At 49.3% G+C, this 25692-nt stretch overlaps 1 protein-coding gene across 5 annotated transcripts in view; it reads right to left on the bottom strand.

Moving 5' to 3' along the window:
- Nucleotides 1-20852, bottom strand: part of PDGFRA (platelet derived growth factor receptor alpha) — a 45913-nt gene extending 25061 nt beyond the window's left edge. Inside the window, exons 1-8 of one of the 5 annotated variants that reach the window (XM_033425413.2) lie at nucleotides 17852-18011; nucleotides 16979-17276; nucleotides 11094-11154; nucleotides 9313-9630; nucleotides 5570-5830; nucleotides 4220-4350; nucleotides 2088-2259; nucleotides 1805-1994 (exon numbers count right to left, since the gene is read on the bottom strand). In XM_033425413.2, coding sequence (XP_033281304.1) covers nucleotides 1805-1994; nucleotides 2088-2259; nucleotides 4220-4350; nucleotides 5570-5830; nucleotides 9313-9630; nucleotides 11094-11142 — 1121 coding nt within the window. In that variant the 5' untranslated portion in view covers nucleotides 11143-11154; nucleotides 16979-17276; nucleotides 17852-18011. Of the gene's footprint in view, nucleotides 1-1804; nucleotides 1995-2087; nucleotides 2260-4219; nucleotides 4351-5569; nucleotides 5831-9312; nucleotides 9631-11093; nucleotides 11155-12690; nucleotides 12806-16978; nucleotides 17277-17851; nucleotides 18012-19475; nucleotides 19966-20654 lie in introns of those variants that run through there. The other 4 variants (XM_004268265.3, XM_033425412.2, XM_049709139.1 and 1 more) reach the window with 4 other exon arrangements.
- Nucleotides 20853-25692: the final 4840 nt, after the last annotated feature.

Genomic DNA, 25692 nt, shown 5'->3' on the forward strand with positions numbered 1-25692 from the left:
AAATACCCTGCTAATGTAGAGTCTTCTAGCCCAAGACGCCAGGTGCTGGGACCTGTGAAGGGAGCATGCTGGGCTGGCTCTCCCTCTGCCACACCACACTGGACACACTCTGGAATGGACTTCCTTAGAGTCCCCTTAGCGACCCTGGCTGCCAATGACCAGACAGTCTTTTGTTGTTCATTTTCTGCACTCGTTCAGCCAAGGAAGCTGGTGGATCCACTAGTTTGTTTGGGGGTTTTTTGGTTTTATTTATTTATTTATTTTTGGCTCTGTTGGGTCTCCGTTGCTGCACGCGGGCTTCCTCTAGTTGCGGCGGGCGGGGGCTACTCTTCATTGCGGTGCGCAGGCTTCTCATTGGGGTGGCTTCTCTTGTTGCAGAGCACAGGCTCTAGGCACACGGGTTCAGTAGTTGTGGCTTGCAGGTTCTAGAGCACAGGCTCAGTAGTTGTGGCGCACAGGCTTAGTTGCTCCACAGCATGTGGGATCTTCCCGGACCAGGGCTTGAACCCGTATCCCTGCATTGGCAGGCGGATTCTTAACCACTGTGCCACCAGGGAAGCCCGGATCCACTAGTTTTAAGTAAGCCAGACACCCCTCCATCATATGCATCCTATGTTCCCTTGCCCTTCATGGGGATCAGATGTGCTGGAGGAACTCTCGAAGCACCTGAACAGGCCGCTCTCCTGGACCACTCAGGGGACGACCGCTACCTGGCCGTCGCTATTGACTGTAGCTCGCAGACAGCGCTCAGACGGGTGTCTCAAGTGTTGGCTGTGCCAGGATCACCCTATTCCTCTCTGGCCTCACAGCCTAGTGGAAAGTTGGGCACTGCCCACCTCTTTGTGCACCTCCATTTTGTGTCATCAGAAAGCCTTCCAGATTCCGTATCCCACTTCTTTTTCCATCACTGTTCCACAGAGGTTTCCACGTCCATTTTCCCAGATGTCGCTTCTCAATTACACATGGAATTTAGTTCAGAAAGAAGAAAGCAAATCCTGAGGTTAAGCGAACTGATGAGAGAGGGGTTCTGTCTTCTCTTCTTCCCTGAAGGCTTGAAATAGAGGACTGTGTCTCCCTGGGATGGTTTCTGACAAAGGTGCAGGGCTGGATTAGCTGAGCCCTTCAAGAGGTACCTTCTACTCCTAAATTCTAATCAGAGCTTAAAACTGCAAGAGACCTCAAAATATCATCTGGTCCAGTGCCTTGCCTTGAAGGACACAAGGTATTATTAACCCTACCTTATAGATGGGAAAACTGAGGCTGAAGGGCGACTTACCCAAAACTCCACCACTGGTTAAGAGATGACAGCAGTCTCCCGACTCCTCAGAGGGCAGGGATCTAAACTATTCACTGTATGTCTTCTCCTAACCACATTTAACCAGACACTACTCTTATTTCCCATGGAGGCCTCACTGGGGCAAATGCGTTTCAAATGAAGCCAGCAACGTTTTGTTTCATGTAGGTTTATGTGCTAATTGCCCTGGAACTGTAATCACCATACAAGTGGGTCCAATTTTACTTTCTTTCCTCCATCCCTTGCTGAATCCAGGAACGTATCTTTCATCGGGAGCAGAGATTTTCAGTTCTTCTTTCTCTCGTTTGATCATAAACTTACCAACACACTATTATTGCATTGCAATGTCATCGGAAGAGGTACTTGATTTCCACTATCTCCTATTTCTGACTGCTAAATTTTCTATATGGACTCTTGGTTTGGGTTGTAAGACAAGCGCAAGCGTCAGTCTATCTAGGAATACACACACAATAAAAAGAAAAGGCATACTCAGGAAGGCTGTTTCTTTACCTGATTTCCTGAATCTTTTCTATGTCAGTGGTGATCTCTGTGAGATTCTCAATCAGAGTCAGGTTGTCCTTGAGCCAGGCTATCCTGGGAGGGGGGTAGGCCTGCACGTCCACCACAAAATGTTTGACTTCATGCAGGTTGACGGCTTCCAACGGGCTGAAGTTGGGTCTGATTTCAATAAACCCTTTCTCTGTACAGGGAAAAGTTTCCGTTAAACAACGCTTACTGCATAGTGGATCCCCGAGCAGCACAGTCAGTGGACATTTTGGAAAGCAGAATGTACCGTGCACAGAGATGGTGACTTTCTTCATTTCTTTGACCTCCTTGGTGGCCTGGCGGGCAGCACATTCGTAATCTCCACTATCTTTCACCGTGGCCTCAGGGACCATCAGAGTGTACACCAACTTGATGGACGGGACCTTGGTCTCCTCCAGCATTGTGAGGCCTTTGCCTTTCTACAGAAAAAGGGGAGGAAAACCAACTTTAACAAGCTAGCTCCTAAGAGTGAAGCCTCACGTAGGCTACGGACCCTGGGAGATAATGACGCACCGGTATGGGTTCGCGGACTGTAACAAGGGTACCACCCTTGTGGGGATGTCATGCGGGAGGCCGCTCTCGTGTGAGCCCAGGAGCTATGCGAGAAATCTCGGTACTTTCCCCTCAATTCTGCTGTGAACTTAAAACTGCCCTAAAAAATAAAGTCTAATTGACAAAAAGGGTTTTTTCAAGCTCACTCCTTTGAAAATCCTGTTTTAAAAAGATATTTAATGACATAGGAAGGTGTCTGTGCTCTACTGCCGCAGGAAAAATACATAACAAAGTACTATTTAAAGTATAGTAGCTATTAATTATTACATTTATAAAGTATTTAAAGGATTTTATCTCCCTAAAATTATAATGGAGGTGTTCTGGGAAGTGACTTTTCCTCTGTTTCTCTAAATTTTATGAAGTTACAACAATAAGCCTACGTTATTTTTAATATCAAACAAAAATATGATTCATAACCAATACTTTGATCATATATTTGGGGCCAAACAGTACATAGTTTGGTTTCGAGGGGAAAAATATTTTATCTCCAATAAATGAAAAGTTTCTGTTTTAAGGATTAAAGGCAATCAGGTATGAACAGAAAAATCAGATAGCTTTACATTTCAGCAAAGATAGATAGATATATATATATATATATATATATATAGGTCTATGAATGTCTCTTCAAAACATGAGGTTTATAAGGCAATATGTGAAAATGCACAACTTCCAATCAGACGCCCTGGAGAGAAAGGAAAGGGGCAGCAAAAGCATGGGGGAGAGAAATGGATAAAAGAAGAGACACTATAAAATGTCAAAAAAAAGAGCAAGGAGCCGAAATTTGCAAACTAGGAGTGAAGGGGACAAAAAAGCATATATATACATATATGTTTTTTGTTCTCCATGAGGCCCCTGCATTCAATACTGTTAATTGTTTCTGCGTGGGACCATCATAGCCTTTCACAATGGTTCATATACACTTACCACAATGCATTAGAATGAATGAGACCCGGGATTAACATATACGCACCGCTATATATAAAACAGGAAAACAACAAGGACCTACTGTATAGCACAGGGAACTATACTCAATATCTTATAATAACCTAGAATGGAAAAGAATCTGAAAAAGAATATATGTATGTATAACTGAATCCGTTTACTGTACACGAAACTAACACCACATTGTAAATTAACTATACTTCAATTAAAAAAAAAAAAACCAGAATGAATGAGAACCTATGTGTAAATCCCCAGGGATGAGAGATGGCACGGTGGCTCCCCTTCCCCGCTTCCATCTCCATTCCTCCCTCCTTCTCCCTCTTTCTGTACATGGGCCAGCTTTTAACAGAGTGCTTGGGATTTGGCAAACATCATTAAATCTTTGTTGAATGACTCGAGTTATGCCTGTTCACTGAAGAAAACCAGGCAAAGAAAGACCAGGCACGCAGGAGGCAGAAGTGTCATGGGTGTCCACAAAGCAGAAATAGAAGGGGGCAGACAACCAACATTATCAAATGCCTCAAAACCCAAAGGTATGAGAGCCAAGAAAAGGAGAATTCATGACTCTCTCAGCAATCAGCAAATTTTAAAATCCATTCTCTTTTTAATTTTTTTGGTTGTTATCTTGTAGCCATAGAACCTTCCAGTTTCTTTCATACTTATGAGAAAAAGGGCTCAGTGTGAAATATCTATGCATTCTGTCCAGCTGTCATCATCTCAGACTCTCCCATTGCTCCAAGAGCCATGAAGCCATCTGGTCAGTGAGCAGCTTAGAGATGGGAAGCTGGGGTCTACAGGAGGTCAATGTCGTGCCCCATCAGCGATGGGTCTTTGGACCCCTCCTGTACTCCATTCCATGCCACCAGGGGCCGTGAGGGTACCTACCACTTGTCCAGGGTAAGTCCACTGAAGGTCCACAACCTCATTGTTAAAGACGGCGCAGGTGACCACAATCGATTCCCCTGCCTTATAGACAGTTTTAAGAGCTTCCATTTCCAGATCAAGTTCTGATGTTGCTATTTAAAAAAACAACAAACACAAGGACCTAAATATCCACAGTATAGTTAGGATCTTACAAGGTTTGGGCTTTTTTAAGATGACCCTGAACAATAATTTGCAAACCACCTTGATCAAGACAAAATATTGAAAATCTCAGAAACTTTGATTTGCGTTGACATACATAATTTGGCACAAAATAAGACACACACACACGCAGAACAATAACAATAGTAAAAATAAACTCCAATTAAACAGAAGACATTTGAATCCGCAAGCATTTGGGTTCATTTGGGTTAATTACGACTGCAGCCGCCTTTACTGATGAATCTACTCAGTCTTTACTGACCTGCGCTCCCCTATAGGCACTAGTTCCCACCCCATCACTCATTCTCCTCTCCCGCTCCGCTCCCCAGGTATTCTCAGCACTTCAAGAACCTAGCACAGAGCTGGGCATAAAAGAAGCCCTTCACAGAAGTTCAATGGCACACTCTTGCTAACGCCACACCTACACGTAAGCGTTCAATAGATCTGTTGCCCCCCAAGCATGGTTTATCCTTTCCCATTTGCATTAACCACTCGCATCAAAGGGATGAAGTCGACAACCACCAGCTTTTCTCAAAATCAAAATCACTTTTCTTAAGTTACTAAAATTAACCTAGGGGTCCAACCCTCACAGGTGTGTGTTTGTTGTTAGGGCCTTTGTAGTCAGGAATGTGACTAAACAGTAAGAGGCTTATGCAAGAAAAGAATTCCTTAGAGTATTTTGAAGTCAACTGATGAAACACAAAATCTTCCAGGGGTAGGAAAGCTTTTGCCTTTGGTATTGCTAAGCTTCGTACTGTTACAGCCACAGAAGTCAGCTTAACATTGTACGGTAAAGGTGGGATCCTAAGTTCCCATATCAGAATTTGGGGTCTCCCATCACCAGGGACTAAGATCAAGGGAAAAAAAAGCTACATGCATCTGACTGTTTTGCCCATAACTCTTATTTTAAGAAGGAGGGGGCTTCCCTGGTGGCGCAGTGGTTGAGAGTCCGCCTGCCGATGCAGGGGACACGGGTTCGTGACCCGGTCCGGGAAGATCCCACATGCCGGCGGAGCGGCTGGGCCCGTGAGCCATGGCCGCTGAGCCTGCGCGTCCGGAGCCTGTGCTCCGCAACAAGAGAGGCCACAGCAGTGAGAGGCCCGCGTACCGCAAAAAAAAAAAGGGGGGGGGGGGCGGAGAGGGCACAAGTACCTTTTAAAGCATAAACATTGAATGGGATCGTCTGGAACTTCTTCCCCCTGACGGTGGCCTCGCAGATATAGGGTCCGACAGTGAAGGTTCCATTAAAGCCTTGTCTGCTGTCATAGGAGGCGTGCACCACCCCGTCACTGCTGAGTAAAATCACTGGCGTCTCAGGATCAGTCGTTCGACAAGGGATGATGGCAGAATCATCGTCCTCCACGATGACCAAGTAATCTGTCATTCCTAGAGGCACGAAGGCTACATCTGGGTCTGAGGTTTGAAAAAGAAAGAAAAACATGTTAGGGATTAATTTCATCTTTACACATATATGCAGAAAAATTATTCCTTTACCATTAATCAAATTCAAAGGTATGAATTTTACCTTCACACATATATATAGAAGTGTCACCCCACTGACATTAATCATCATAAAAGCTAGAAGGTTCATACTTCTTAAAGTATGAACAATACCAAATTGCCTATACCCTCATAAAAAATACTGATGCTAGGGCTTCCCTGGTGGCGCAGTGGTTGGGAGTCCGCCTACCGATGCAGGGGACGCGGGTTCGTGCCCCGGTCTGGGAAGATCCCACATGCCGCGGAGCGGCTGGTTCCGTGAGCCATGGCCGCTCGGCCTGCACGTCCGGAGCCTGTGCTCCGCAACAGGAGAGGCCACAACAGGAGAGGCCACAAAAGTGACAGGCCCACGTACCGCAAAAAAAAAAAAAAAAAAAAAAATACTGATGATAAATATAAATATTAGTCAGGAATTGAGGTAAAAATTTAAACAACTACTAAAAACAACAAAAAATGGACAACAAAATAATCAGGTCTGTTCAAAACATGAGAAAATACTTATAATTTTAAAATTATGCAATGCTTTTGACAATGCTTATGGCCTATAGTCAGTATTATTGAAAAGTAGTACAGAAACCTACCTATCAAAAAAAATGACTCTCAAATAATAAATAAAATGTATAATCCCATAGCTTGAGAATTTCCTTTCCAAAGAAAACCAGCTACTTAAGCTACTATAGTAAGAAGTACTGAGAGTCTCAAGCATCAGTTTCGCAAAGGATGTGCAACTCTTCATAATAGCAAACAAGATCTCTGACAATGCAGGGCCTACCCAGATGATGTTTGTGCTAGGGCAAGGGAGGAACAAGAAGAACCTTTGGACTGGGAGTTCCCTGGTGGTCCAGTGGTTAGAACTCCGCACTCTCACTGCCAAGGGCCCGGGGTTCGATCCCTGGTCGGGGAACTAAAATCCCGGAAGCTGCACAGTGCAGCCAGAAAAAAAAAAAAAAGAAGAATCATCTTTGGGCAATCTTAGGCAGATCAAAACTCCAAGACCCAGGGACCTTTAACATACCTACCTTCCTACCATTGCCTTCACAACGGGAGAAGGAGGGGGGGTGGTATTTATGGTGGCAATGACAGGTGACATTCTAAATACCTACTCTTTTTGAAACAATTTTTTTTGATTGGTAGGAAGGGAGGCTGATACAGATAAGAGTGTCAGAACAGAAGTGAAGAGGGTCTAGATCCATGGAGCACCCACAGTTAACAGAAGGCAGGAAAAGGAGCCAATTTTAAAAACTTGAAAAGACAGAAAGGTATGAAGATACACTTCTGAAACCCCCTTACTCTACCTCTGCTAAAATGACACGGATGGCAAGAGCTGTAAGTGGTTTATATGTTTATTTGAAACTGACTACTCTGGCTGTATTCCTCTTTAATTCACCCATCTATATATTACAACTGCCGTGACTTGAATTTGTGTTTAGAGTTCCAAATTCTTGAACTCTGTTAGCAAAGACTCCAGCAAAGTTAATTAAGCTGCAAGTTAATTTCAGGTTAAAATATACAGTTTGATATCCATTACACATCAGCCAGAGATTCCTTTAAAATGCAAGTCTCCCCTACCATCATGCGTTACCTATGCAATGTTTAAATAACATGGTGGTCCTTCTTTTAACAACTGTCCTTGGAAGAAGCCAATATATACAGATACAGATATAGATACAGGTACAGATATAGATATAGGTACAGATACAGACATAGATCATTACAAAGGAGTACCCAGGCAATGCTAGGAGGGTGGCAGACCAAATGCATCTCAAGCTCATGGCTAAGGCTAGTTAATTAGGGTGGCTGCTGTGGGAAAGCACCACATCTTCCTCCAGCAACAGGGCCTGGCTCTGAAATCCATCACAACCCTAGGCCATGCCCTCCAGAGATGCTTCCAGACAATGACTGTGTGGAACAGGAGTTCCTTAGGCTGGAGGACTCCCCAGCTTTCTTTGCCCAGAGGTCTAGGACTCATCTACCCCACCTTCCTACCCACGGTCCTTCATTCAGGGTCACCCTTACAATGCAGGCAGACAGCTCTCCCAGCCTCTGCTGGATCCCTCCCCATTTTCTCTCATAAGCCTCTCTCCTAGTAAAACCCTTACATACTTAATCCCACCTTACTCCTATCCTGGCACGTGCTTCTTGGAGGACAAGAGACAACATCAACCTGAATTTTTATTAAAAAGAAAAAAAAATATTCTAACTCATCAAGAGTAAATACAGGCACACCTCGGTGTATTGCGCTTTGCTTTACTGCGCTTCGCAGATCCTGAATTTGTTACAAATCGGAGGTTTGTGGCAACGCTGCATCAAGAAAATCTATCAGGGGCTTCCCTGGTGGCGCAGTGGTTGAGAGTCCGCCTGCCGATGCAGGGGACGCGGGTTCGTACCGCGGTCCAGGAAGATCCCACGTGCCGCGGAGCGGCTGGGCCCGTGAGCCATGGCCGCTGAGCCTGCGCGTCCGGAGCCTGTGCTCCGCAGCGGGAGAGGCCACAACAGTGAGAGGCCCGCGTACCGCAAAAAAAAAAAAAAGAAAAGAAAAAAAGAAAATCTATCAGTGCCATTTTTTCCAACAGCATTCCCTCAGTCTGTGTCTCTGTGTCACATATTAGTAATTCTTGTTAATATTTCAAACTTTTTCATTGTTATTATCTTTGTTACAGTGATCTGTGATCAGTGATATTTGATGTTACTATTGCAAAAAGATTACAACTCACTGAAGGCTGAGACGATGGTGTTTCTAGCAATAAAATATTTTAAACTTACAGTACGTACGTTGTTTTTTTAAGACATAATGCTATTGCACACCTAATAGGCTGCAGTATAATTCAAACATAACTTTTATATCCACTGGAAAACCAAAAAAAAATTTGTGTGACTCGCTTTATTGTGATATTGGCTTTAATGAGGGGGTCAGGAGCTAAACCTGTAACATCTCCAAGGTACGCCTGTACATGTTTTATTGAATTTAAGAAATAGCATGGTTATTTGGAAACTATTCTAATGACTATGGGCAAGTCCATGATAAGGCCTACCTAATTACTTCGTGGCCCCAGCACTTAGCAGTGCCTGTCACACAAAGCATACACAGTAAATATTTGTTGAACTCGATCAAACTGAATAGAAATGAGTACATTTCAGACATTCTGCACAATGCCAATAAAAGATGCCACAATGACAATGATTTTCAAAACTTAATACAGTTCCAAAATATTAAGTGAATATTTCTAGATGCCGGCATGACAAATGATCTTGATTTAAGTTTGTGTGTTCGCCTATAGTTTTCAAATTTTCTCCGATGAAAATTTATGATTTTTATACTTATAAAAAACTCTCATACAATCAACAGGAGAGACGGGACGACGATAAGCTTGGTCCAGGGGACCCAGGCAACTCACCTGGCACATAGATGTAAATGCGTCTGCCCTCGATCTCGCTTTCTTCCAACTGTGTGTGGTTGTAATAGCAAGTGTACAGCCCCGTGTGGGCCGCCGAGGCACTGACCACTTCCAGCACTGTCACAAAAAGGCCACTGTTGTTCTCCTCGTCCCTGATTTCCACATTGGGGTTCTCTTCTTCAGACATGGGGTACTGCCAGCTCACTTCACTCTCCCCAAAGCATCTCAGAGAAAAGGATGAATTCAGCTGGACAATCCTCTCGTTTTCATTGGGCAGGATGGAGGGTAATGAAAGCTGGCAGAGGATGAGGCTTGGCCCTGTAAAAGGAAACATGCTCTGAATAGGATGCAGGCCAAAAGGACGGTCTCACCCAGAGCAGCTTCTATGAACAATGACCATTTCTACGCAAAAATCCGCTAGCCTGGGTGCCCTTGAAAGGCCCCCCATTATAACGGCACCGCATCTGCTGAGAGCAGCAAATGCTCCTAAGGCCTCAATAGTCCCGCTAAGCGCCCCTGGATTCACCCCTCCAAACACTCCAATGGATAGAGGACGTCTGACTCCAACTCCATATTTTAGGCTCTTATGTGTGACCATGAAATATCCCAAGATAGTATAAGCTCAAGCACACGTGCATTCTTTACTGTGGACAGGGAACGCAGACAGTAAAGACACAAGGCAGATTCGTGCTCAAGAAGTACGCGTCTTCCGTTCCTCTCTACCCTCTGGCGTGCCTCCTCTCTAATGACTTCCAGAAACCAAAGCAGGAGGATGTGGATTTCAATTCAAAAAGAACAGTCAAGCCCAAGAGCAAAAACGTCTAAGTTCATCTTAGAACCTAAAATGTCAGTCTAGCTGCTTCCTCTGTCTATAAAACTGGTAGAAGAGATGTTATGACTTAATTAATTATTCATTAATGTTCTCTAACCTCCCTCTGAGCCTGGTGTGGGAATCCCACCCGACTTCAGTATGTGTCCACTATGATTGAACAGCTTTTGTTAACAGGGAAGTGGTAAGTACACCTGGGTCACTATCCTGCAGGTGGGGAATACTGAGTGGACTTCAGAACTCTTAAATCACTGACAGTGCTTAGTTCTACCATATCCATCTAGATACGACCTAAAGAGACTAATAGACTTAAGTTAACTCCTCAGATTAGAAAAACACTGGTGTCATGGTGAACATCTGCAATTTATAAATATCTGGATGAAAACTAAGAAAGTCCAATAAATATTTCAACAAATGGCCCCAGTGGCATCCCTCCTGTTGGAAGAGAGTTACTAAGCTTCCCCAAAAGTCAGTCTGTTAATTCAATTTCAAGGCCAAAGGTGATTCTAAGATTTTGTAGCAATGAAAGCATCTTCCACCTAAGACAGGTATAACTTTAGACAGGTATGATTTTCTAGATGAGATTTTTCCATTATGTGTTCCCTTTGAGCATTCTTGAATTCCCCTGATCCACCTCTACTGGAAACCCATGTCCCAGGAGATGGAGGAGGGCGGTGGGCAAATTTAGACTATTATTCCTAACGATATTTCAACGCCATGATGACACACATAAAGAACATTCTTTTTTGAACTGGAATTAGTGCAATACAGCAGAGAGAACTGAAGGTTTGTGGTCATTCTAGATAATGTCCCATAGGTTTCTACTTCTCTTTACTCTTTTGGACTGTTTGCAGTATGTGCAGTATAGGTCATATACCCGCAGAGCACAGAACTTAGGGGAAGAAAAGATTTCCCCTAGGACAATGAACTCAGATAGGCCTGTGATCCATACCTGTGACGAGACAGCCTAAGACCAGGAGTGCCCAATGGGAAGTCCCCATAGTTCTGGAAAACTGAAAAAGTCAAACAGAAACAATGTTAGTCAATAAAACAACCCATGAGCCTAGTTCTCTTTGCACTTTGCACTATGGAAAATGTTTTTTTTTTCTTTTTTTTAGTTATTAAATTGCCTTTTTATTTAAATTTAATTTTATTATTTTTTTTATACAGCAGGTTCTTATTAGTCATCAATTTTATGTTAACAGCATCATTTTAGTCAACAACATCCTGGGTTTTAAGACTCACAGTTAAAACAGGAAGATGCCTAAGAAGCAGAAATCAGATGGCCTTGTGCGGCCCCGAGATCATGACAGGAACCATCTGAAGCCCAAACCCTTTTTGATTGTCTGCAGCTTTCAAATTCCAAAAAGTCTGACTTTATTGTCTTGGAATATGTCCAAAAGTACAGAAGAACGGTTCCTCTTAAACCATTTAAATTAAGATTACGAAAAACAAATAAACATGTATTTACTCAACTGCTAAACTTGAGCTGTTTTCACTCAAAATGCGTTGTCGTTGGCTTCGTGTTTCGCTAACAGAAAATACTTGGTCACATCCTCGGCAACTTTTGGGAAAAGATGCTTAGGCTGCCAACAAATATCTTAATACTTAAGAGCCATCCTGGTATAGACGTTTTACAAGTTGCACTAACCCAGTGTCACTTAGAGGATGTCATAGGCAGCCCTGTACCAGGCTCAGGCCTGGGCCCCCAGCCCAAGTTCTCCCAGGACCTGCTACATTCACAGTCAAGCTAAACAAGGCACAGAAAAGCCGAGGGCACAGGCATGGAAAGAGGATCTGTAAAGGAAGTGGAAAAGGGAGAGGAAGTGCGAGAGAAAAGTGTGGCTAAATTCTTGTGTTTCAGGGATGCAGTAAACCACGGGATAAAATTCAATGGATGATTCGTTCTCACACAGGTACCTGTACCTGCAAAAGCCAAGTTCTCCACCCTGATTTCCTGCAACAAATTCTAGGGAACGGAAGAGAAGTAGAGAGAGAGAGAGAGACTGAAACTGAATGTCCCTAAGACAAAACAGGGAAAAGCAGTGGGCAAGAAAGGGGGGATAAGGAAAATTAACGGAGGGAAAAATGAAAAGCAGGACCCATATTGCCCTGCAGTAAAACCACTGAAAAATCTGTTCTGGTCCACCCTCTGAAAAGGCCCCTCTCCTTTATCCTTTTCTTTCCATGCACACCCCACAAATGTTATTATCTCCCGCTTCACTTCCCACATGAAGTCACTGAGAAAGTGATCTTCCTGAAGTCGACCACGATGAGCTTCCAGGTATTGGGTCTGCTGAGCATCCAAGTTTCAATTAAAGAGGCTCCGCGGAGGGGCCTGGGCAGGGGCGCAAGCTTTAAGATGACCCATAAAAATCACCTAAGCCTTGGCCTGGGAGGTACTGGGTCTCTGAGTCGCTCAAAACCCCAACTCATGCAACGGAAATGAGTTCATGGGGCTTGACTTGTTCCATCACTGACTCTGATGTGTGTACAGGATTCCTGAGTAAGCCGTCTAAAAAACAAAACCAAAGAAGGAATTCACGTACGCCTGTGTTTAGCCCTTGTTTTCTTCTTTTTTTTTTTTTTCGTTGCAGAGGATCCAGTTGATAATAGCCTAGTAGTTTTTGGTGGAGCACGAGAGCTTCGTCATGTATTCTTGCTTGGAAGTGGCAACTGGTCTACCTGCAGACATCAGATTAAATTCTACCAGTTAAATGGAAGAGGAAGAAAGACAGAGTGAAACATGGAATGCTGGTAGCAGTGAGTGGGCTGGACAGGAATAAAATGATAATTCTGTTTTCTCCAAAGCGGGAACGAGAAACCAATATGTATGAAGCCAAAGTTGTCATGTGTATGCCATGTTTGTTGATAATAACCCTGTGAAATATCTGATTTTAAAAAGGGCCGCTTGTGGCTCAGAGAGGTTTAGCAAATGACCCAAAATCACGCTGTTGGTGGTAAAGCCAGGATTGTAACACCGCGTCTGTGTAATGCAAACACCACGCTCTCTGCAATCCACCATATGTTCTCTCTCAAGGGAAGGTCAGTGTTTCAACCTTCTGTGCTCCCTCCACCCCCAACTATTTCCTAATGCAAACTGGGGCCCTGCTTTCCTCCTCTGCTCTCTGCCACAGTGAGAGCAGCACAATGTGCCGTGAACCCAAATGCAATTTGCACAATGCTAGCTGGCTGATGGCTTCCAAGGATCCTGGCGTGTGCCCAGGGATGCAGGGTCCCCTCACTGCTGCGGTGACGGGCACAGCGGGCCCCAGAGCCGGGCTGGAAAGACTTACTTACCACAATTAGCAGTAACGGGCCTGTGTGTTTGTACATATAAATATCAACCTCCCACTGATAATCCACTTAGCAAACTTCAAAGGAGCCCTCCAGAGCCAGCTTGATGTCTTGGGTTTTATCACATTTATATCCTGCATTCCTTCAGCTGGGCTTGCCAATGATGCATCTTTAAAGCATTCCCAAGCTTAAGAGAGGGGCTCACTGCTTTTACAGCGCAGGCTCTGACGAGCGTTTTGCCCCGGCCAGGCCCCACCATGTTTCCTTCTGTGCATCCAGATATGGGGGACCCGATGCCAGGGAGGATTACTTACTGACATACAAAGTGGGCAATGAAAACAGGGCCTCGGAGCAAGCGATAATGATACAAATACTGAAAATCAACATGTGTTTACTTATGATTTCAACCTCCCTTCTCTGATAAGAGTGGTTCCCTGGCTAGAAATCTAGGCATATTGGTGAAGTTTCGTGTCATTACTCGTCTGTAACTCAGACAATTTACTCGTGAATAATTGCAGACTGTTAGCCCTACAGGGAGGTAATAGAAAACAACTGGAAAGAACGGAGGCTTCCCTTCCTATTGGCCCTGGAGTGAGAATCTCTAGGAGTCATGTTGCTATTTCCAGTGCTTTTCTACTCTGGGAGTAACTGCTCATCCTTAATCGGTAACCCCTATCCTAGAGCTCCTCCAAAAGTCGGACATGCAAATATCAGGAACTGAGGTTACAGATTCAGGGAAACACAGCGTGTTATGAGTCAGCAAGAATAAACCACTTTGCAAGGACGAACAATGGATTTCATCCAAAAAACATTTTTTTAATCATAATCATTTCTCTCATGCCAGCCGTGCGCTGAGACGTCAGTCTCAATCCTCTATACTCACAACTCGTTGCCACGGGTTAGAGAAACGACTGGAGAAAAGAGATCTCTTCCGTGTTCACTCTCAGACAAATGAGTGTGGTCTCTCCTCCCACCCCCCATTCTCCGGTCCTTCATTCCTTCTCTCAGAAGATATGATAGAAATGGCATTAGAGCAGGCTTTGATCCCACATCTGACACCTAGGCCACCTCTCTGAACCTCAGTCTCTTCTGTAAACCAAGACTAACACCTGACTCGCTGGCTTGCCTTACTGCATTATTATAAAGACTAAATTCTATAGTGTAATTGAAAGGGCTTCAGAAACTGCAGCTGTTAGTTTTCATACTGCCTCTTTTTCTGCAGGCTCCAAAAATGTTTTAGATGAGAGGGACATCAGAGGGGCTACTGCAGCTTCTACTTACTGAGACCAGTCAGGCCCCAGAGGCCACTTGACTGGCCCTGTACCACCTGCGTAGTGGAGAACTGAATCTGAACTCGCATGTGGTGAAGCCTGGTGTAGTGATCAACACTGTTTCAAGTTGAACCAATATATACAGTCATGTAAACAGAGAAACAAATCTGTTTGCAGCCACTATTCTTTCTCTTTAACAGGTTGCCATCTCTGTCCCTGCAAACAGAAGCAAAGAGCCATTAACTATGACTCTACAGTCAAAAACAACATGCTAAGCTAGAGAGTAAGCACAGGGCAAGCAATGCAAGGGCACTATTTCCAGAAGAGAGAGCATGGCATTCTTCTCACAAAGCCAGAGAGCTGGCTTCCGGATCACCAGCTGCACAATGCATCCCACTGCAGAGCCGCTGAATACTGAATTTCACCCCACCCTGGCATGACTAGAGGCCACAGAAGACTCTCTCACAGTCCCAAAAGTCACTGACGACCTCAAGATTCAGATTTCCGAGGTTCAGTTAATTTCAGCTCTCTTCAGTTAATTCTAACTGTGAAAATTACATGGGCTGCTTTTCCCCTGCGACAAATGTTCTTGCAACTTCAGCCCAGGCAATCCAAATGCTGGTCTACCCTGGTGGCAACTTCAGCGAGGGTGTGTTTACTGGGATCTGCACCTCACCAGAGCCTGTTTTACTGTTTTTATCTCCTTGAGTTCCACTAGACATTCCAGTGATGGGCGGGGGCTGGAGCATTTTTACATGGGAACATTTTATGGGACCGTCTGAGCTCATAAACCTTTCTGCTCTCCTGCACCAGATATTTGACCACAGGAGACTACAATGTCAACTTCCTTTTGACTGTCACCAAACTGGTGTGACACCTAATGGGACAACCTTAGGCGTAGCAGCTTGTAGTATACTTGATCTCACCAAGTCCCCAACACTAGGGCTTCACTGTAAAAGGAAATGCAAATAACCCACCTATCTTCTTCACAGGTCTGTTCTGATAATCAGATGTGGTAGGTCAGCACTTTGCTCATTAGGTAAATACAAAGGATTAACAACTAAGGCGAAAGACTACCCAGAAGTCCATAAAATAAATGTTGTCAGCCCAATGATTCTTGCAACTTCACAGAAGAAGAAAACTTGGTCCTACCGGGTGGAAAATGCATCTTCCTGGTGCCACGACTCACTTAGAATATCCGCGAAGCCCATTCTCGCAAAGGGTCGTTGCAGTTCTCAAGTAAAACCAGCAGGTGGCAGTATTGGTCCAAGGGACAGGCAGTCCGGCTTAGATGCTGCTACAAGTTCTGTGCCAAAGTGTCCCAAATCTTAACTTCCAATCTCTTATTTTATTGGGTTGTACATTTAGGTTTCGTGGTGACCTCAGCTCAAAGCCCGCAGAATAGAAACAGGAATAGGGTAACTGCCTGCGAAATGGCTTAAAGTTCCGCGGGGCCCCAAGAGAATTCGCTGAAGGCCAGACATCACCATCACCACCACCACCATCACCATCACCATCACCATCACCCCTGCCAGAGGGTCGGCCGGGGAGACTGAGCTTCGGGAGCCAGGAAAATGGCGCTGCCATCCCAGGTCGCAAAGGTTTAGAAAGTTCAGCAGGAAAAGCCACTCGGGAGGAGGTCGGGCGGTTCAGGGTTTTGTTTCACCAACGCTCTCCCCACCTTGCAGTTTCCGCCCGCTCAGGGGAGGGAGACCACCTGGGCAGCGCTAGGTGGGGGTCCCGACGCCGTGGCCGGGCCCGCGCTGCCCAATCTGTTCGCATACCATTGTCACCCCTCGTAAAGCCCCCGGCGGGGGCCGCGACGGCCGCGCAGCCCGGGAACTACGGGCTGATTGGAAACGACTGCTCCCATTGCATAATAACGCAGGGTCGTAAAACAAACAGCAAGAGGCCGCCTGCGCGGCAGGAGAACTTTCGAGGGGCTTGACACCGACCCCCACCCAAGAGCGCCCAGGATTTTACATCCTCCGCTTCTCCCACATGTAATTACTATGACGCCCCTACCCTTATCCCCAAACCCGGAGACCTCCGCCCCTCTCGTCCACCCAGCGCCATCCGGGCACACAAAGTGCCCGCGAGGCGTCAATCTGAGGCCTCCAGGAGGGGGTAAGGTGACCGAGGTTAGTCTTCCCCTGGGTCTCAGCGCTGCGCTCCGACCCGGCGGCTGCGGGGACCGCCGGAGGCTGGCGGAGAGCCGGATTGCGAGCCGGACGCCCGCTAGAGGGCGCGGTAGCCCCGAGAATCTTACCCGGCTAGCTCCTCGCTCCGGCCGGCCGCTCTGGCTCCGGGTCCCCGACAGCGCAGCGGAGACCGCTGCTCGCCCACCTTCGCCGGGGTGGTTCCGCGCTGGCACAGTCCGGCCTCCGGCCCCGCCACGCCCACACGAACACCGAGCGGGCCGCTCCCCCTCCCGCTGGTCCACGTTCTCGTCAGCTCAGTCACCCCGGCGCTTGGGGCAACGACCGCTCGCTCCCAGGTTTAGCGCCCGCGTCCGCCGCTGCGCCCCAGGCACGACGCTAGGCGTTTGCATTGTTTTCGGCTGAGACCTGAGAGGGGGCCGGACGGGGTGGAGGGAGAAGGACCGGGTGGGTTTAGGGTTACAGTCGCACGCTAGCGCCTCCTATGGGTCGGAAAGCGCCACGGCCGCGGACAGCTGCTCGCAGAGAAGGCCGCCGTGGCTGCGCCTCCTGCGCTTTTAAGAACCCAGCCTTTCCCCAGTGTCCCCCTTGCCCGACGCTCGCTCAGCCGCGGCTGCCCTAAGCACACAAGCGCCGCCTGCGCCTCTCGCTCCCCTTTCGCGGGGAAGGGGAAGACTGCTATAGGCGGGGAAGGAAGCACCCTGATTCCGAGGTCGTCCATCCCCTACAATCTACTTTTCCAACGGATCCCTGGCTCACTGTTCAGTTTAAAACAAAAGGAAATGCCACCAAGCCACTACAGCACAAGACAAGCACCGGCAGAGCCCGGACTAGAGTGTTGTGGGGAAAAGCAATTTGCCCCGACTCTGCCTCCCGCACTCGAGGCAAGACCACAAACCTTACCCCCCGCCTCGCGTACCCCGCTGGCTGATGCTGCGCGCGGACCCCGTAAGACCAGACGCAAGGGAGGCTGAGAGCCGTACCTTTCGGCGACCGAGCAAGCTTTTAGCTTTCCCCCATGAATTGCCACTTTTCCATCAACAACATGTAACCCTATCGCAGCTCCCCGGAGGCCAGAGGGAGTCCCACCCACCGGGGTCTGCAGGAAGGCGCCGGTCACCACGTCCCCAGGATGCGTCCCGGCACTGCGCGCCGCCCACGGCCGGTCCCCAGGAGGCACAAAACGGGCCCGCCTCGGCGCCAGACGCGTTTGCAGCTGGGAAGCCCGGCCCGATGCCCCTCCCCCTACACCCCTCCCCAGTCCGTGCCCCCGGAGGAAAGCGGACCTGGGGCCGGGAGCCAAGGCTCCGTTTCGAGTCCCTCTCGGTCTAAAGGCTGGTGTAAGGGCCGAGGGGCAGCTGAGGGCTCCTTCCTGGTGCCTTCTCCCACCTCGTCTATCTCCCACTCGCCACCACCCCTCGCTCTTCGGACTCCAATCCTGGACCAGCTACACTTGGGTCAAACCAAAAGCAAGACTGTCCAAGAGCCCGAAGCAGGGACTCACTAGGGTGTCAGTGAGGCTGGTCGGGCCCTCGCCTGTCGGGGAGTGGAGGAAGGGCCCCCTTTACCGTAAGGACTGTGAAGAGGAGAAAGGCAAGAGAGAAAGAAAAGACGGAAGGGGAGCAAAGCAGCAGTACCAGAGCCTGGGTCGGTCAGATGGAGGTGGAGATTGGGGATGGGAGGGAATGTTAAAACCAGAGCCAGAGCGGAAACAAATGAGGTGCTCACGTCCCGGGGGCCCCTTCCTCCCCTCCAGCGGCCCCCGGGCTCGCCGGTCTCTGGGGTGTTAGTCCCGTGAGCTGTGCGGCTGGTTGTCGTGCCCCGTTTGCCCCGGATGTCTCTCCCTGCTCTAAAAACCTGCCTAGTTCTGTTCGAAGGCGACCGCGGCGAGGCGAGGCGGTCCAAAACGTTGAGCAATTCGGTTGCGGAGCCAAAAAGCCATTTCCCACACAGCGAAGCCAGGGGCTTTTCCAGGCGGCCGGGCCGGGCGCGGGGCAGTCCGGACCTGATAAGTGTCATTCACGCTCCCTCTCCAGCCCCAATCTGCCTCTCACCCTTGGAGATGGGCTGGGGGAGCAAAGGGCGGGGGTGGGGGGGCCGCTCTGGCGGCGGGAGAGACAGCGAACCGACAGCCCCTCGCTTCCTCCACGGCTGAGACGCTTGGCCAGGCTACTGGCAGCTCCTTCACACCTGGCCAGGCGGCCGGGGTTCCTGGCCTCCTCAGACAGCGGTGCTCGGGTCAAGCCACACTCCCTCTCACTCTCAGCTGGCCGAGACCCTTTCCGACCTGAACCGCTGATCCCAGTTGTTTCCGAGCCAAGTGGACGCCGCCCGCTCCCCTGGCGCTGCCTGGAGAAGTTAATCTCACGTATAAAAGCCGATTTCCATGGGGATAGACGGTGGAAGAAGGAGGGGCGCGAGGAGAGAGCTCCGAGGCGGGCAGAGACTCTGGCCGGCGCAGGGAGTGGAATAGAAACAGGGACACTGGAGAGGGTGAAGCACGGGCGGCGAGTGCCACGCATCCCCGCGCGGAAAGGGGCATGCGAGGGGGGTGCAGGGTCCGGGTGCCCCGAGGGAGGTATTTCGCCTCCCATCTTCCTGTCTTACCTGGGAACCAAGTTTCTCCGTTACGAGTTGTCCCTAACTTCCCCCACAAGAAGTTCTCCACTTTTTTGGCGACCTTCCTTCTTTCCTTCCTGCGGCCGGGACTGGGCAGGAGCAGAGCCCCGGGCTTTGCATAAACGGTTCGACCGAGGAAGGGGGCGCGCAGAGATTGGTGGGGGTGGGGACCACCGCGCACAATGAGGGCCCCTTGGAGCGCAGTTCGAAATTCCTCAAATCCCAGTTGCTGGAATGCGAGGCGACGATGACTTCTTCACTCGGGGCCAAATGTGTTTGTCATTACTCCAGACCGCCTGCCTGCCTGCCCTGGCCGCCGTCGCCCCCGCGCTAGAGCGCGCAACCAGAGCGCACTGCGGGGCTGGCGCCCGCTCTCCCTTGCACTTCACTGATCCCACAAACCTCCGAGGAGCTCCCCAAACCTCGCCCAAATCCGCGCCCCCTCTGCTTGTCTCGAAGCCGCCAAGGCTGTGGTGAGTCTGGCCCCGGCTCGCACCGGGCGCAGCGTCGTCCAGTAATTACGCGCCCTGGGTCGGCGCCATGTGCACCCGGCGGGCACCCAAGGTCCGGCCCTCTCCAGCCGAGCCTTTCACGCCTCCCCTCCCTTCAACCCCTTCCGCGCCCCGCTCCGCGCTCTTCTCTCCCCACCTCCCTCGGTCCACCGGCCGCGCTCCACACCACCCGCTACAGCGCTGTCGCGCCAAACTGCGGGCGAGGAATGAAAATACTCGTTAAAAACCTGTCGCCTTCCAGGACCCAATGCCAGGAAGAGGGCAAACACCTCTGCCCCAACTCCCAGCAGTACTAGGTGCTAGTCCCAGTATACAGGAATACCACCCCCAATCCCAAAAGAAACCTCAAAAATGTAACCTTAAACAATTTCTTTGGGAGGCCATAGAGTTGTTAGAAAAACACTGCTTTTAAAAATAGGTCTGGAAAATGTGGTTTTTTTTAAAATGCCTAGACTTTCGAACTCTATAGTTATCTTTCCTCCAAGTGAAGTTTATTCAAAATAAATTACTCTCTGGACACACAACTAGAATTCAACTCCAATTTTTTTTTTTCTGATCGCCCAAACTTTAAGTGAAGTTACTTCACTTCTTGTAGCCCAAAGGGCCTGATTAGGGACTTCTCTTAGAAACAAAAATCCTTTTTCTCCTCCCTTACCTTCTCCTCCTATGTCAATTCGCAATGAAAATCCTACATATGGAGCAAAAAATGTGTCCACGGCCTTCAGTCCTCTCCTGTAGTCCCCTCCTCTGTTTCTCTCACTCTAGCTCCAACCGTAATGGGCTCAAAAACCGCGTTTTGTAATTGATTCAATGTTATAGTCCATCCTTCTAAAACTAATCATTTGCTCTAAGTAAATAGCTGTCAGGAAATGAAGGCCCCCCCCTCCCCTCGGCCTCTTCAAAATAAGAGTTTCCCTCGAACTCCGTGCGCTCTGAATCTTCCAGCCCCCAGATTGCGCCTTCACTTTTCGCTCTTACGCAATCAGGGGGTCCAGCCCCAACCTCCAGACTTCGACAACAACTGGGGGGCGGGGAGAAGCAGACCAGATGGGGTGGGTGGGATGGAAGAGGGAGGTGTGGATGCTCTGCCGGGGAAGGGGTTCGCGAGGATACAAACTGCCCATCATTTCCAGAATGAGTTTGCCTCCTGATCTGGGGGACATTTTCCTACGCAGCTAAGTTGCTTTGTATTTTCTTTGAAAGGAAGAAAAAGAACACGTTAAATTGTAGTTACTGCCCAGAGAGAATATAAATCTGGAATCGAGAAGTGGCCCTTCTGTAGGAATTCCTAGCCCGACTATAACTGGGGCCGTCACGAGAGATCTCCGAGCGCTTGCGTCGTTTTGAACCTGGGGTCTTTTAGGGAAAGTTCCGTGCAGTTGCTAATCCTTTAATGGGATTAGGCAAACTGTTGAGTCTAATAAGAAGATGATGGGTGTTTTTTGGTTTGCTTTGGTTTTGTTTGGTTTTGTTTGAAAACGGGTTTGAAGGAGGGTACAAAGAGTCGAGGGTCTGCATAGGTTTGGAACGTTCTCTGACAGAACGACCTTTACTCCCTTGGAGCACTTATCTTGTCATGTCTTTGTTTTCATGGTTATCTGGGCGAGGTTGTCCTGGCTTCTATCACGCACACAAAAAGGCTCAGGCTTGAGCGTCTGGGGAATCCTCTACAAACAGCCTGTCACCTCCGCGCTCGGGGTGGGGGGGAGGTGTGTGGGGGGTGTTGGGGGGTGCAATTTGACTCTCCCTGCGCTCCCTCCCGCCGCCTAGGTCGGACCTTACCTGTGCCCTGGGGGTTGAGAACGGAGCCCCAAACCCTTTGCCGGGGGCGCGAGGCAAGAGACAACGCCGGGAGAAAGCGATCCTGCTCGCGAAGGAAAGGGGGCGCTGACGCTCCAGGAACCAGACCTGGGCGGAGTGGGGCTGCCGAGCGAGGGCGGGGGAAGGGAGCGAGTTCACCTTCCCCGCCTTCCCTAATTTTGAATTCTCTTGCTGGGTGGAGGGGCTCATCCCTCCCCCACCCTCACTCCCCACACACAACACACACACTCCTGAGAACGGCCAGCGCGGCCTGGTTTAGGCTGGAACGTGAGACAGCCATCACCTTTACCTCATCCAGAGGATGGACGCGGGACAGCCTGCAGGGGATGGTCCCAGAGAAGTACTCCAAGGGGTGCTGTATTGAACTGGGACCGGTTCCTGGGATGTCAGGAAGGGGAAGACGCCTGAGGCTGGGCTAGGGGCCCTATACCCCCAGCCCTTCTGCGCAACCGCCTCTCCTGCATCTTCGGTTCGGGTGACTGCCCTGCTCACTATTACTTCCACATGTTCTTTCAGGAAATCATTGAAGGCGAATATATGAACAGCCCCTTGTTCGGAATGCTAACAGGATACCGTAATGTTTGTAGATAACGAACGGGAACTAAAGACACCCCCCCAAAAAAAAAATTGGAGTGCGGAATAATAGGGGGAAGGCGGGTGCTGGCTTTCATGCAATTAAAAAAGTCAAGCTGAGATCTAAGTTTTTATACCAAGTACCCAAGAGGGTAGGAAGCGAGGCAGGGAGCAGGGCCTACCCAGGAAGGCCTGCTTTGCTGCTAAGAGATTGCCAGACCGGTCACGCCGGGATCTCCCGAACGCAGGGCCCCAGCACTCCCCGCCCACAAATGGTAACTTCACAGTTCATTTCAGAGAAGCTTAAAGGGGCCCGAAAAACGGACTGGGCGGAGGGTGTCTTCGGACCATAACTCCTCGCCAGTTTAAAGCAGGGAGAATGGATGAGCCAGTAAGCACTCAGTTGTCCTTCTGGTAGTAATTACCTGCCTAATTTGAATGATGCCTTTGTTATGATCATTAACAAACATTTGCTAAAGGTTTCCATGTGTGACATTCCAGACGGTTTAAAGGCCTGCGGAGCAGACTCCCGGCATAGAACACCGGTGGGGGGTGGCGCAGAGAAGCAAATGGTTGGGAGAAGTTTTCGCCGAGTCTGGGCCGAGCAAAGATGGAGAGAGGGCAACATCTGCCTCTCCAGCAAAAGCAAAATAAACCCAGTGGTCAGGAGCGACCTCGGGGCTGGAGGTCCTCGGGAAGGGGCGGTTCGTTCCTTAAGACGAGTCCCGCCCAGCTGCCCCTCCCACTGCTCATAGGCGGGTTTGAATCTTGCTGTCCGCCCTCCGCCGCTGGCCAGAGGCTTGGAGAGGTCGGGGCTGCGCCCGTCAGTCAGCCCGGGCGTCGCTGGGAGGTGGGGCGAGCCGAGTTTCGCTCTCCCCGTGTTGTTCTAAGATCCTCCAGATTGCTCCCCCCGATGCCCGGTGTCCTGGGTGGTCCTGGAGCCGCAGCGGGCAAGAAGCGCCTCCTGGCCGAGGCGGACTGAGGGGTCTCTTCTCGTCGGCTTCTGCCTGGGGCATCGCGGGTGACCGGGCCACCCCTGTGCGCCCCGAGGAGTGACCCTTTCAGGCTTGGGCAGCTGAGCGAAGGTCTCAGCCTGCACCCGGATTTTGATTTTCAACCTCTTCTGCTTTTCCCTTGAGGGATCATCATGGGGTTAAGAATGAGGGTTTATCTCCCCAAACCCGGAGTCTGGGCAGCTGCGACCCTCTGGGAAGGAGGCCCAACTCGGGAGTTGAGCCAAGTGGGAAGTTTGGGGAGTGCGGTGTTTCTGGCGTGACCTTGCGCATCTAGGCGCTCAAGCGACTGTGAAAGTGGAGGCAAAAGATGTAGCAGAGCCAGCCATCAAAAGGAGGACTCCACAAAGTTTTTACAACCAAATCGAAATGGTTCCTGAGAACAAAAACAAAATCTCCCCCTGCCCTGCTTCCCGGGCTCGCGCTTTTGGTCCCCACCCCACCCCTGGGAGACCGCTGCCGCAGCTCGGGGCGTCACACCTTCGGCTTTCATGGGCGTTCCCCGCTGAGCTGGCTTTTTGTTTCTCCTTTACTCCTCCCCTCCTCTCCAGCTCCGCCCCCCAATTCTACTTTCCGCGGAGAATTCAGAAGGTCCTTCGGCTTTAGGAGACCTTTGGTTGCAGCAGTTATCAAAGCCGTTAGTTAACGAAAATCACATTTACACCAACCTGCAACTGGTTTTTCAAATGAAATTGATGAGGGGGGCACATTTCTGGCTTTCTGAATTGAAAATGAAGGGCCGTTTGATGGTTGGGAGGGAAAAAAGGCTCTAACTGTCCCTTTTCCCACCCCCTTCAATTCTTGATTGGGCCTGGAAGGGACGCCTCCGTGGGCCCACCGAAGGGACCTTCGTCGGGAAGGCCCGGAGGAGGCTTGTGGACGTGGTGCACAGATGTGTGGAGTCCCCGCAGAGCGCCGGGAGCCCCGCCCTTGCCTCGGGTCTGCCCCGGCTGAGGCTTGGAAGCTTGCTGCGAGCCTCTGCACGCTCAGAACACAGAGAGGCCCAAGTCTTAGAAAGGGAGGAGAAAGAGGGTCCAGACCGGCCTGTGTAACTTGGGGCGACAGTTCTCTCTGGGGCCCCTGGCACACCTCCTCTTCTTCCCAGTGTCTGGCTAAGGGCGCAGCGTCTCTTCTGGGTTCCTTGCTCTCTCTGCAGAGATTCGTCTCCCGAGAGACGTAGAAAGCGGTTCCCCGTGGCTGGAGACCAGAGGCACCCTCTGCTAGGGTCCCTAACACTTCAGCCTGCTTACCGACCCGAGGACCAGAGACTGTGGAGTTGGGAAAGATGTGGTAGGACTAGACTCCTCTGCGTCTGGATTTATGGATACCCTTTTCCTAGGGAGAGAGCCCCACTTCCTCAATCTAGGGATGTTTCTGTACCTCCTACTCCCCTCTCCTCCTCTTAGGCCTTAGCTTTGAGTTACTTTTAATTTGAAACCCGTGTGAGGGGAGAGGGAAGGAACGAGGAGATTGGGAGGTCTGCTCTTTATTAGGGGCCCCAGCTTCCAGCTTTCCAACACACAGCTGTGGCTTGGGAGGGGAAGGAGGGCTGGCTCTGTTTAGGTCAGCTTGACTGAAGAAAGGGCCTTGTCCTCTGGAAGTCCCAGGAGTACAGCAAGGCCCAGTGATGTTATTTAAAAAAAAAAAAAAAGCAAAGCAAAGCAAAAAAGCTTCCAGCTGAAACGTTGTTCAGGGGAAAGCCAGTGGAAACTGGGTTCCACAACTACATTAATTATAGTACCTAAGTTTGAATATGAGCCACATTATTTAATCAGGGTATTATTTAATCCCCGAGACAACCCTGGGGGTTGTGCGTGATTACCCCCCGTTTAACAGAAGAGCACACGAAATCAGAGGGTTAAGCAATTTGTATACAGCAGTGCCGGGATCTGCCTAACAGACACCAGGTACAGTGTGATCTGATGAAGATAGGTCATGTCTCTGAACCTCAGTCTCATCTGTATGAATGGACATAATGTCTGCATTACACCCCCAGATTGTTGTGAAGGTTAAATGAAATGAGGTATAAGAGCCCAGGAAGGCACTAGATAAAATTTCTCTTTCTCATCTTTCTTCAGGCTTTCCACAGGCACAGTCACTGTCACAGTCACCTCCAGTTCTCTGCTTCCCCTGGATTGGCCTCCAGAGCTGGGTGAAGGCCAGTCTAGTTTTCTAGTTCATATTCTCAATTAAGGGTGGGTCAGGGGCATCTTGGTTCCCAACTATTAACCCCCAATGTTTCAGGCCCTCTCAAAAAATGGGGCCTAGGCAAGAACGCAGCGGGGG

This window comes from Orcinus orca, chromosome 4 (assembly GCF_937001465.1).
Source record: "Orcinus orca chromosome 4, mOrcOrc1.1, whole genome shotgun sequence".
Classification (NCBI taxonomy): Eukaryota; Metazoa; Chordata; class Mammalia; order Artiodactyla; family Delphinidae; genus Orcinus; species Orcinus orca.